Genomic DNA, 11534 nt, shown 5'->3' with positions numbered 1-11534 from the left:
ACTGAGGTAGCAGTTTGAAAGGCACCCGTGGCATACAGGGAGGACCTGAAGTGTCTGGCATCCAGGCAGGAGCTGAGGAACAGCTTTCTCCCAGACGGAAAGGCCGGCAGAGGCCACTGTCTCTTTTCTGAGCCCTCTCCTCACAGAGCCATAGAGCCGGAAGGCAGAGGCCATATCTGAGGAGTTTCAGGATATTTTAAATATTCCATTAAATGCATAAGTTTCTGTTTCCTCAGTAAGTTAAGCATAGAATTACCACATGACCCAGCAAGTCCACTCCTGGGGATGACCCAAGAAAACTGAAAACAGGAGCTCAAACAAGAACTTGTACACGCATGCTCACAACAGCACAATTCACAGCAGCCAAGAGGTGGAAACAGCCCAATGTCCATCAGTGGAGAAACGCAGTGTGTTTATCCGCACACGTGGACTATTTATTACTCAGCCATGAAAAGGAGCGAAGCACTGATACTCGCTGTGATGCTGACGGAACTTGAAAACAAGAGGCTCAGTGAGAGAAGCCAGATACAAAAAGGTAGAGTGTGATTCCATTTATATGAAATGTTCACAACAGGCCAATCCAGAGGCAGGAAGTAGATTCCTGGTTGTCAGGGACTGGGGGAGGGACAGGCCTGAGACCCCCAGTAGGGGCATCTGGGGGGGGCCTTGGGTGCATCTTCTAGCCCAACCCCATATAAAACACACACACACACACACACATGTGTGAAATTCGAATTCCACTTTATTTTTTAATTTAAAAAGCCCAGATTAAGCAGTGGCAAAGGGAACACCTTCATGAGGCTCCCTTAGCTGGATGAGGGCGGTGGGGGCGTCAGTACAAGCTCCCCCATTCTGGGGTGCAGGAATTCAAGGGCCACAGGCAGAAGGCCCTCTCGCCCAGGTGTGCCCTGCCAGTGCCTATTGATGTGGGCACTTGTGGTCAGCACCTCCGGGTCCCTCCCTCCCGGTGTGGCAGGTGGGTTTGCTCCGCCCTGTGTCCTGGGGCAGATCCCGGAGAGCTGCTGTAGCCTGTGGCACTCTGCCTCCACCAGCGTGAGAGCTGCTGTGGGTCCCCTTGTCCCGGGTTGTGCTACCCATGGGTGGTGTCCCCACATCCCTGTAGTGTGGCATGCCCTGTGAGGCTGTGTGTTATGCATGGCAGATGACTTTTCTGGACTTGGAGTACTGGGGAGGTTGAAAGCTAGAGGGATGGTATAGAATAATTTTAGGGGCCTGGAGCTCCCAAGGTGCAGAATTGAGCCTGGCCTCAAAGGGTGGACCCCCACCCCTCCTCCCTGGAGGAGGTGTAGGGGAGGGGCCACAACCAGAGCTTGGTCTTCCCTGGATCCACTGCTGGAGCCACCGACACTCTCATAGGTGCTCACTGCAACAGAAGCGGGGGGCAGTCATGACGAGGCACTCCATCATCTCAGTCCCGCTACCATCCTGGGGGACACTAGAGGCCACCCCAGCTCCTCCAAACAGGTGTCAGGATCGGGGGCCTGGAGTTGACCCTATCTAAACTGGGCAGCCAGAAATCACCCGGAATAAACTGCCAAGAAGCTTTGGAGAAATTCTAGCCCCCCAGAGTGAATCTAGCGGCTGAGGCAGGCTGGAAGATCCCACCCAGCAGCATTAATACAGCATCCGGGCTGATTGATCAGCATCCACCTCCCAGTGGTCCCGCCACTAGCCCATGCCCCACGCATCAGGTAAGTCCCACCTGGTAACTCCTGAATGCGTGGGACCCTCAGAGAAAGATTAAGCTGCTGGATCCCACCCTGCAGCGCCCGCAGGCCCTCAGAAACCCACCGGAGGGCAAAATGCAGACATTCCCACAGTGGTAGACCAAAGCAGGCCTAGCCTGAGGCAGTCCCACATACAGGGCCGGCCCCCCTGGGCTGTGCAGGCGGGTGAGGGGCAGGGCACCCGGGCCACACCTGGCAACTTGGGCCAGGATCTCCTTGATGCGGATGATGAGCTTCTCGTGCTGGGCGGGGTCACGCTCAATGGCTCCATGCAGCCGGGCCATGTAGAAGTCCAGAGTGCTGAGTGTGGGCGTCTCCCCCGTGCCTGGGAATGGCAGGGGGCCAGTCAGCCTAGCCCAGTGCTGGAGTCGGCTCACCGGTTGGGGTTCCACAGGAGCAAAGGTCAGAGGATCAGGGTTTGTAAAGGAAGGGCCCTGGGGAGGGGACCCTTGGTGCATGTCAGTGGAGTTGGGTGAGGGGTCAGGGTATCTGGACTTGAGAGTAAAGATCAGCTGTGGGAGAAGGCGGGGCGGTGGAATCGAGGAGGTCGTGGTGGGGGTATGGGGGTCTAGTGGGGGAGAGGAAATTGAAGTTGGTGCACAACAATCACTAAAGGCAGGGACCTGGGGTTGCAGCAGGCTGGTCAATGAGGGGAGGGTCTGGCGTGGGCTGGGGTCAGTGAGGGCGGGGCGTTCCTGCCGACAAGAGGTGGAGCACAAGTGGAAGGTCGGAAGGGCTTAGGGTGATTGCGGGAGAGGTCAGCGAGGGCAGGGGTGGGAGCAGAGGCAGGTACGTGCAATGCTTGGGCAGGAAAACGTTCAAACGGTGCAAAGGAAGCGGCTTATGAAAGGAAGCAGGGTCAGTGGGGTAGGGGTTCGTGGAGGAGGGATTGGCTGTGTCCAGGGTCAAGGCAGGGAGGTGGGGCCATCAGGAGCAAGACTCCCCGTGACCCGGGGATGGGGCTTGAGGTAGTAGATGGCTGGGTTAGAGAGAACCAAGACTGTGCGGGAGGGGGCGGGGTTTCCGCACCCGGGACAGGCAGCGAGGCGAAGCTGGCGGTGAGCGCTTGGCGCACCGCCTGGAGCTGCTGCTGCAGCGCCAGCGTCCGCCGCTCCTCCAGTGCCAGCTCCTGCTCCAGGCGCTCACGCGCGCTGCTCATGTTCTGTGTGTGCCTCTGCAGCACCGCGTTCTGCTCCTCAAAGGCCACGTTCATCTTCCGCAGGCGCCGCAGCTCCGCCTCCCGTGCTGCTTGCAGTGTGGAGACAGGTCAGAGCCTCGGGCTTCCTCCCCCTACCCTTTGCCCAGGAACGATGCCGGCGCCAGCCATTGCTCTGTTACCAGCCCCACCCTTTAGCTCCCAGGGCTAAGGGGCAGGGAAGGAATATGGCTCGGTTTTTAGGGTAAATACAGCCCACTCGCTACCTCCTGCCTTGGAGCCCTCTTTTGGCCCACCTTCTCTCCCAATACCTGTTTCTCCAAGAACCCCTAGTTGGTACTCACCTTTGTTTTGGTCCAAGAACTCTTCCGTGAAAATGGGGACATCGAAGGTGGAGAAGCCATCGCAGTCCCCACCCTGGGACAAGACATGTGGCAATGTTTAGGGAGCATCCAAACACCCTTTGGGGTGTCCCCCAAGCTTGGGGGGGCCTCCTTGAACCACTTAGGTAGGAGTCTGTTTAACAATATTCCCACGGTGTGGCTGCCCCTGCCTCTGCTCACACAGGATGGACGAGGGCTGCTCACTTCCTGTGAGCATTGGAGCTGGCTCACCCAGGGGTCTCACCCAGGGACCTCAAGACTTCCAGACCTTTCTCACCTAGGTGCTCTCCTTAGAGGAGGGGCACTTACCTTGTGTCCATTCAAGAGGGTATTCATGAGCCCGGAGCCCGAGTCCTCTGGTGGGGGAGGGAGGAGGGCAGGGTCAGCCTCCCAAGTGTTCCTCTGACTCTGCTCTGCTTAGAATGTGCTGTTCCCCCTGCCTGGAACATCCTCCTTCCCCTACCCCCATGGTATCCCCATGGAGGGGGGTGAGTCAGTCTCCAGGGTTGCCCTTCTCCGAGCAGGCACTCAGCTGCCTGGAGGCTGGGACCCTTCTCACCTTTCTTGATCTTCTTTTCCTGGATCTTCTCAGTGCACATCTTGTAGGCTTCTGACTGCTGGTACGCCCGCAGCTCCTTCATGTACTGCTGCTTCTCCCGTTCGGCCTCGTCCAGGTACCGCTGGCAGGGCAGCAGGAGAAGGCTTGGCCCAGCCCTGGGGCAGGGGAGGCCTCCAAGGCCAGGCCCCCATCTCCATCACTCATTTCACCGCTGCACGTTCCCAGAGCACCTTGCTTACCCTCCAGACAAAACCTGGCCCCTCAGCCTGCTGTTCAGGTGCCAGGATTTGTTTGGGCGCTGGGACCTCCTAGCTCCCCACCCCACCCCCAGCCTTTATAAGCCACCCCATGGTGTCTGAGTGACTGCAGGCTCTCACATGCACGCTGCCCTTCTGCACCTATTTTGCCTGTTAAAATCCTACTTATGAGGGTGCAAACAGTTGGTGGCTTTTTACCAGGATTTGAAAATCGGGTTTCACATAAAAAGCAACCTCCACCCCTACTTCTTTAGATGTTGGCTGACCACACTGATTAAGTCTCATGTCTAGTCTCACTTACTGCTACCCTCCCTACAGTTCTCCAGGAGGAGAGAAAGCCTCTCCACACAGGTCCTTTCAGGGACGTGGCTGCAGGGGTATCTGAGTGGCTGAGGGGAGGTCAGTGGTCTCAGGCCAGCCCCATCGCCACCCCCCTGCCATCCACCTGCTTCTCTGTGGGCTGCAGTTTGCTCCACTCAGCACCCAGCATCTTGGTGATCTCGGGAAAGGGCAAGTCCGGGTGGCGCGTGCGAATCTGCTCACGCCGTTCATTCAGGAAGCGCACGTAGCCAGTGACAGGTGCTTTGGGACCATTTGGAAGGATCTTCTTCCGCTTCTTGCCTTTGGGCCAGCCACGCTTCTTCACCGGCTGCAGAACCAGACAGCTCCATTGGGAGAGGCCTGGAGGGCTGGGGCGGGGCCCAGAGGGGCGGGGCCTTGGAGGACGTGAGTGGGGCTATCTAGGAGGTAGAACCCAGAAGGGCTGGAGTAGTGGGTGGCCAGGTTAGGAGTTAGGATTGTGAGGAGTGTTAGGGGAACCATGGACAGAAGTGAGGGGTATCAGAGGTACTGGGAATAGGGGTTCAGGGCTGGGTAGTGTTTGGGGTGTGGCCTCTGTAATTATGGGCGTGGCATCCTTGCACTGAAGGAAGGGCCTACAGGATCACCAAAATGTGCTTTCTCCTGGGAAGCGAGCAGTGGGAGGAGCTGGCATTTGGAGGTGGGTGGGGCCTGGACTTAGAGTAGCAGTGGACCTTATGAGGCGTGGCATCTAATACGGGGCGGGGTCTCACCTTCCGGAGGGAAATCTGGACTGTGGGCGGAGTCACAGCGAATTCAAACCTAGTCTGAGGTGAGGGTTGGAGTCTGGGGGTGAGATCCAGAGCCTCCCCCACCACAATGCAGGAACTCTCACCTCCTCCTCGTGGGACCCCTTCTCGCCGGCTCTCGGGCCTTCCCCGCGCTCTTGCTTGACAGCCACCACGAAGCCCCCATGCTGTCCAGGGGCCTTGCCACCCGCCGGCCTGGAGTCACGGGACGCCAGTCACCCTCACCCCTATTCCCAACGGTGGAGCTGGCAGAGAGGGGACCTAAGTCCTGGGAGCAAGGGGTCTTGGGGCCAGGGTCCGGGGGTCGGATCAGGAGTACTAAAGGAGCCAGTAGGGACCCCTGGGAGAGACTGAAAAAACAGGACGCCTGGGGCACCCCCACCCCACACCCCCGACGGCAGATATGGCAGCATCGAAGGGGCTCGACCCCTGCTGAGGGGCGGCCAGTAGGGACTCCCGCGAGGGACTGGAGCTTGGAGGAGGAGGAGAAGCCCTATGGGAGTGAAGACCCTGGGGGCCGAAGTCGAGGCGTTCCGAGAGGGTGGGCGGGGGCTGAGCTGCAGTCTCGAGTGGACTGTGGGAGGGGAAGTCGCACTCACGCGACGGCTGCGCCGGGCTGCCTGGGGCCGTGGGACATGGCCGCTCCCGGCCGCACCTGGAACGCAGACATGTGACCGAGTAAGGGGCGCCCGAGCCGCCGACGGCGGGGCCCGGCTAGGGAGACCAGGAATGCCGGGCCTAAAGCGGTTGGGGGGGCCGGATCCCAGGGCTGGGAGGGCCTCCAGAGCGGGCGCCCCAGGATCCTTTGTTGGGCGATCGGCCCCCAGGAAGCCCTGGTCCTCCCCCCCTGGCTTGGAAGCAGCCCCGTCCCAGCCCCGAGAACCCCGCGACCCCGGCCCCTCACAGCGCCCCGAGTTCCCCGGCTGTTTTCACCTCCAAAGAAACTTTCCCGGACCTCTCGGCTGCTGCGATTCTCCAACCAACCGCCCGAAGCCCGCCCCTGCGGTCCGCCCCGCCCCACTCCGCCCCCGGCAAGCTAATGATGGTCTCCACCAGCGGTCGGATTGGGGTGCATCCTTTCCCTGGGGTGTGACCATGCAGATGAAGGTCGGCGCGCCGGTCTGCGATTGGCTGAGGCGTCCCCTTAGCCGCGTGGGAGGTGGACAGGGAAGACTGCGGGCGGCACGTCAAGTTCGGCTGCGCTCGGCAGCTCTCGGGACTAATCAGGGAGCTTTGAGGCCTCTCGGGGCGGAGCCTCTTAAAGGGCCAGTAGGCAAGACACGGACTCCTCGGCGGAGGAAGAGGTTCCCGGCTCCAGTTTGACAGGCTTCGGCCCCGCCCCAGTTGCCGCGGGAACGGGAGCAGGTTGCTAAGGTATAGTTTAAGTACCCTAGGGGCAGCCGGGAGCCTCAGGACAAGGTGGAACAGGTTCTTTGCACCCTGCAAACCTGGCGGAGAAGTTTCCCTTTTCTTGACCGGATTTAGGGCCCTGGACGCCCCTCTGTGCCTGGTCCTGTTGTGGGCCTGGGCTGGAGCTGCTCTCCCCCCTGTGCAATGCAGACATTGACGAAGTCCAGGACCAGGAGGCTGGGACGCTGTGAAGCTGAGACCAAGAGCCTGGTCAGACTGGGGCTGGGATCAGGAGCTGGGCTGGAAGCATTTGGGAAAAGGTGGTGGGACAGGAAGGCTGCTAGGACCTCGTGAAGCTAGAGGGGTAGGGGCCTCTGCCCTTGGATCTTGGGGAGCCCCAGGCAGTAGCCTGGTCTTCTCATGGCCAGGGCTAGGGCTGCTGTTGCTCTCAGAATGCCAGTAGCGATCACTGGGTGCGCACGACAGGCCCATTAGATCCTAAACATTACACCAGATATCATCTTCTGCCCTCATCTCGCCCCCCTCTCCCTCTCCTTACTCCATATGTGTTTCCTCCATGTTCCGCAAATACATCATCCATTTCATTCATTCCCACCTCTGAGTCTTTGCACTCGCTGTTCTCTCCACCTGGCATGGCCTACCCCCAGACTATCTGCCTGGCTCACTGCTCGACCTCCTTCAGGTCTTTGCTCAAATGTCACCTTTTGAGTGAGGCTTTCCCAGGCTTGTATCCCACCCCATACACTCCGTCTTATTTTTCTCCGTATATTCATTTCCTCCTTACGACCTGCCTGTTTGTTGATTGCTGTATTTCCTGCACATAGAACAGTGCCCATAGGAGCTGCTTGATACATTTTCATTGACTAAATGAATGAATGAATCCTGTAGATTTCCAAACAAGCAGGTGCAGCTGGTTTGTAAAACAGTCTGGCAGCTCTTCAAAAGGTTAAATAAACGTGAAGTTACCATTTGATCCAGCAATTCCACTTCTAGGTGTCCACCAAGAGAAGACAAAAACCTATGCCAGTGTTCCCAGCAGCAGAAATCACGATATCCCAGCAGTAGAAACAACCCAAGTGCCCATCGATTGACTACTAGAGAGCCAAAATGAGGTCCAATAGAATGTGATGTGGAACAACAGAATGTTATTGGCCATAAAAAAGGAATAAATTGCTGAATCATGCTACAACAAGTGGTGAATTTTGAAACATGATACTGAGTGAAAGATGCCAGTCACAAAAGGCCACATAGTGTAAGATTCCATTTGTAAGAAATATCCAGAACAGGCAAATCCAGAGAGACAGAAAGTGGATTCACTGTTGCCCGGGGATAAAGAATTAATGGGTGACTTGTTCCTGGGTTTGGGCACCATATGAGAAAGAGGAGGAGGGGGAGGGGTGTGGAGAGGGAGGAAGAGGAAAAGGAGGAGGAAAAAGGAGAATTAATGGAGAGGGGGATAGGAGGGACTGATGATGGGATGAGGTGTCTTTTCAGGAAATTAAAATGTTCTAAAATTAGACTGAAGTAATGGTTGCGAAACTCTGTAACTGAACTAAAAGCTGTGGAACTGTACATTTTAAATGGGTGCATTATATGGTATGCGATTTAAATCTAAGAGGATGAGTGTGCCCCAGAATCTTGACAGACCCCAATTCCTGCTCTGTGGCTTCACCAGCCTGCTGATCTCCCATGCCTCCCTTGCCTCTTTCTGCTCCATAAAAACAACCTAGGTAACACTGAGGGCAAAGACAAATATTCAAAATTCTAATCATATTCTTAAGTGTGCCCCAACTTTTAATAATGTCGAGCAATTGAATGACATTTTTTGTTGTTTTTCACATGATAATATTTATTTTTGTTGTTGTTCTCACTGAAGTTTTTATTCCATTTTTAAACATGTATCAGGTGAAAATTCCCAGAAGATTAAGCATACATATTTCATTTTGTTCACTTATCATAAGCCGCCTTCTTCTTCCTTTGTACTCATTGGTTAGAGAGATACATGTGACATAAAAAAATGGCAGGCCAGGCCACACATTCTTATCCCTGAACGTTATCGCTAAACTATGAAGACGACAAAACTCTACTGCACACAAATAGTCACCAGTTTGAAGTGTTTTTTATTGTTTCAAATTCAGCAGATTTCACACAAATACGTAGTCTGAGTATTAAAATTTTGAAAGTATAAATCAGCCTATAAAAAAAAATCTAGGTAAGACTTCCAAGCTGAAAACAGGAGAAGACCCGCCCCTTGAGCCCGCCCTCTTTCCTTTGATTGACAAGTTCAGTGTTGCCATAGAAACTTTGTTGTTTTTTTTTTTTTTCACTCCCAAGGTCCCAGGCAAGGAATTCAGGACTCTTCCTGCACATCAGAAACAAATGAAGGGTTTTGAGGTTGATTTTGAAAGCAGTTTGCACCTCCTTGGCATCAAGAAAAATGTCTTGCCCCTGTCAGAATGACCATCATCAATAAATCAACAAACAAGTTTTGGCGAGGATGCGGAGAAAAGGGAACCCTGGCTCACTGTTGGTGGGAATGCAAACTGGTGCAGCCACTATGGAAAGAAGTATGGAGTTACCTCAAAAACTTAAAAATGGAACTGCCTTATGACCCAGCAATCCCACTTCTGGGTATTATATATGAAGAAACCAAAAACACTAATTTGAAAGAATATATTGAGTTGGCCAAAAAGTCCATATGTTTTTTCCCTAAAGTAAAAGGCACATTTTCATTTTCACCAGTAACTTTATTGATTTGGGTATTTTGAGTATGTTGGCCATCTTCCGCTATTGGCTTCTAGTGGGTCGAGGCCAGGGGTGCTGCTAAATATCTTCCAATGCATAGGGCAGCCCCACAGCAAAGAATTATTTGGCTAAAATGTCAATAGTACCAAGAAACTTCACAAATCACTTTTGACACGTTCTTTTGGCACTGTCGGTCACAGCACCTTCTCCACACACTGCACACATCTGTGTGTGTGTGTTTCAGCTGAGTTTTTAGCTTTCTTGAGATAATAAAGCATAATTCGCCAAAAATGTTGTGTATATTCTTGCATCTTCAATATTAAAATGGCTACACAAAAGTTCACCAATTTTACAAGTTTTTAAAAAAGACTTTTTAAAATTTATTTTTAGAGAGAAGGGAAGGGAGAGAAACACTGATCAGTTGCCTCTCATGCACCCCCAACTGGGGACCTGGCCCGCAACCCAGGCATGTGCACTGACTGGGAATTGAACCGGTGACCTTTTGATTCACAGGCCAGCACTCAGTCCACTGAGCCACACCAGCCAGGGCTTGGTAAGTTTTTTAAATGCACAATGATATGACAGCTGTCACAATCTAACAAAATTGTTTTGAATGAAGTTAAAGACAACTAAGCACGGCTAGAGCCATCGCACGGAGAAAACTAAGTGAACTTTTGGCCAATCCAATGAAAGCACCCCTGTGTTCACTGCAGAGTTATTTACAATAGCCAAGCTATGAAAGCCGCCCACGTGCTCATCAACAGATGAGTGGATAAAAAAGCTGTAACACATATATATAATAGAATATTACTCAGCCATAAAAAAGAAAGAAATCTTACTATTATGCTAAGTGAAACAAGTCAGTCAGAGAAAGGCAAATACCATATGATTTCACTTGTATGTGGAATCTAAGGAACAATATAAAGGAGCAAACAAAACAGAAACAGACTATAGTTACAGAGAACAGACTGATGGCTGCCAGAGCGGAGAGGGGATTTGCGGGCCTGGGTGAAAAAGGTGAAGTTATTGGCAAGTACAGGTTGGTACTTATAAAACAGTCACGGGGATGTAAAGTACAGCACAGGAATTATGGTCAATAATAATGTGGTAACTGTGTATGGTGCCAGGTGGGGACTGGACATATCAGGGGAACACTTTGTAAAATATATATTGTCTAACCACTGTGCTAATCACCTGAAACTAATACAAACTAATATGGAATGTAAATTGTAGTTTTTTAAAAAGCACCTCTTGCCTTGGCTGGTGTGGCACAGTGGGTTGAGCACCAGCCTGTGAACCAAAGCCTCGCTGGCTCAAATTCCCAGTCAGGGCATGTGCCAGTAGGGGGCGCAGGAGAGGCAACCACACATTGATGTTTCTCTCCCTCTCTTTCTCCCTCCCTTCCCCTCTCTCTAAAAATAAGTAAATAAAATCCTTTTAAAACTTACTTTAAAAAAGCACCTCTCCTTTTCATTATGTTCAATAATGTCTTAACAACATAAATGCATCAAATAAAGGTAAATACAGGGTGGGGCAAAAGTAAGTTTACAGCTGTTCATATAGAAAATAATACAATAATTAATAAATAACAATATGAAAATAAATACTGTTTTTCAAGTACTCACAACTGTAAACCTACTTTTGCCCCGCCCTGTACTTTTTCTGGGGAAAAATCGCCTTGCTATATTTTCTAGAAAAAAAAAGTGTGTTCAGTCCAATTCATGCCATCCATACACACTGCAGTCCCCAACAAGCAGCATTTATTCTGTTTGACTTTACATTGTTCATACATTTATCTGAAAGCATGTTCTTTTTGTCCCAGAATTACAAATTGGCTTTTCTTGGCACCGTAAAGCTCTCTCAATTCCTAGCTCTCAATATAACCAGTAACCATAGGCACATAACCATTATGTGTCTGAGGCACATAATTTCGTGTCTCTATGCACTCATTTCCATGCTTCATTTGGAAATTTTTACAGTGTCAAACCAGGAAGAATATCTCAATTTGTAGCCCTAGAAATATGAGATCCATTCAGGATGGCTTAAACTTTTTATTTATTTTATTAAAAGATTTTATTTATTTCTTTTTAGAGAGAGGGGAAAGTAGGGAGAAAGAAAGGGGGAGATGTGTCGATGTGCGAGAGATCAGTTGCCTCTCGCACACCTCCATCTGGGGACCTGGCCCGCAACCCAGGCATGTGCCCTG

General features: G+C 52.3%; 1 protein-coding gene across 2 annotated transcripts; it reads right to left on the bottom strand.

The window, feature by feature from the left end:
* Nucleotides 1–724: 724 nt before the first annotated feature.
* On the bottom strand, nucleotides 725–6178 carry HMG20B (high mobility group 20B). 2 transcript variants are annotated; one of them, XM_024569195.4, is made up of 10 exons: nucleotides 6146–6178; nucleotides 5812–5867; nucleotides 5299–5407; nucleotides 4549–4752; nucleotides 3847–3967; nucleotides 3597–3643; nucleotides 3249–3321; nucleotides 2778–2993; nucleotides 1941–2073; nucleotides 725–1384 (listed from the first exon to the last, which is right to left on the bottom strand). In XM_024569195.4, exons 2-10 carry the CDS (start codon nucleotides 5847–5849, stop codon nucleotides 1372–1374), a joined length of 954 nt encoding a protein of 317 aa, XP_024424963.2. In that variant the 5' UTR covers nucleotides 5850–5867; nucleotides 6146–6178; the 3' UTR covers nucleotides 725–1371. The 2 variants fall into 2 exon arrangements, with proteins under 2 accessions (XP_024424963.2, XP_053767729.1); XM_053911754.1 differs by lacking the exon at nucleotides 6146–6178 and adding an exon at nucleotides 6117–6139.
* Nucleotides 6179–11534: the final 5356 nt, after the last annotated feature.

This window comes from Desmodus rotundus, chromosome 9 (assembly GCF_022682495.2).
Source record: "Desmodus rotundus isolate HL8 chromosome 9, HLdesRot8A.1, whole genome shotgun sequence".
NCBI classification, from domain to species: domain Eukaryota; kingdom Metazoa; phylum Chordata; class Mammalia; order Chiroptera; family Phyllostomidae; genus Desmodus; species Desmodus rotundus.
This window is presented reverse-complemented; position numbering and strand designations above follow the sequence as displayed.

What these genes read in the sequence shown, in the direction of transcription:
- HMG20B (XM_024569195.4), bottom strand. Translation starts at nt 5,849, where the DNA reads ATGTCCCACGGCCCCAGGCAGCCCGGCGCAGCCGTCGC. An exon ending in CAGCCCGGCGCAGCCGTCGC is followed by an intron (nt 5,408 to 5,811) that starts GTGAGTGCGACT and finishes CCGTGACTCCAG; the next exon opens with GCCGGCGGGTGGCAAGGCCC. An exon ending in CGCCTCGCTGCCTGTCCCGG is followed by an intron (nt 2,074 to 2,777) that starts GTGCGGAAACCC and finishes TGCCATTCCCAG; the next exon opens with GCACGGGGGAGACGCCCACA.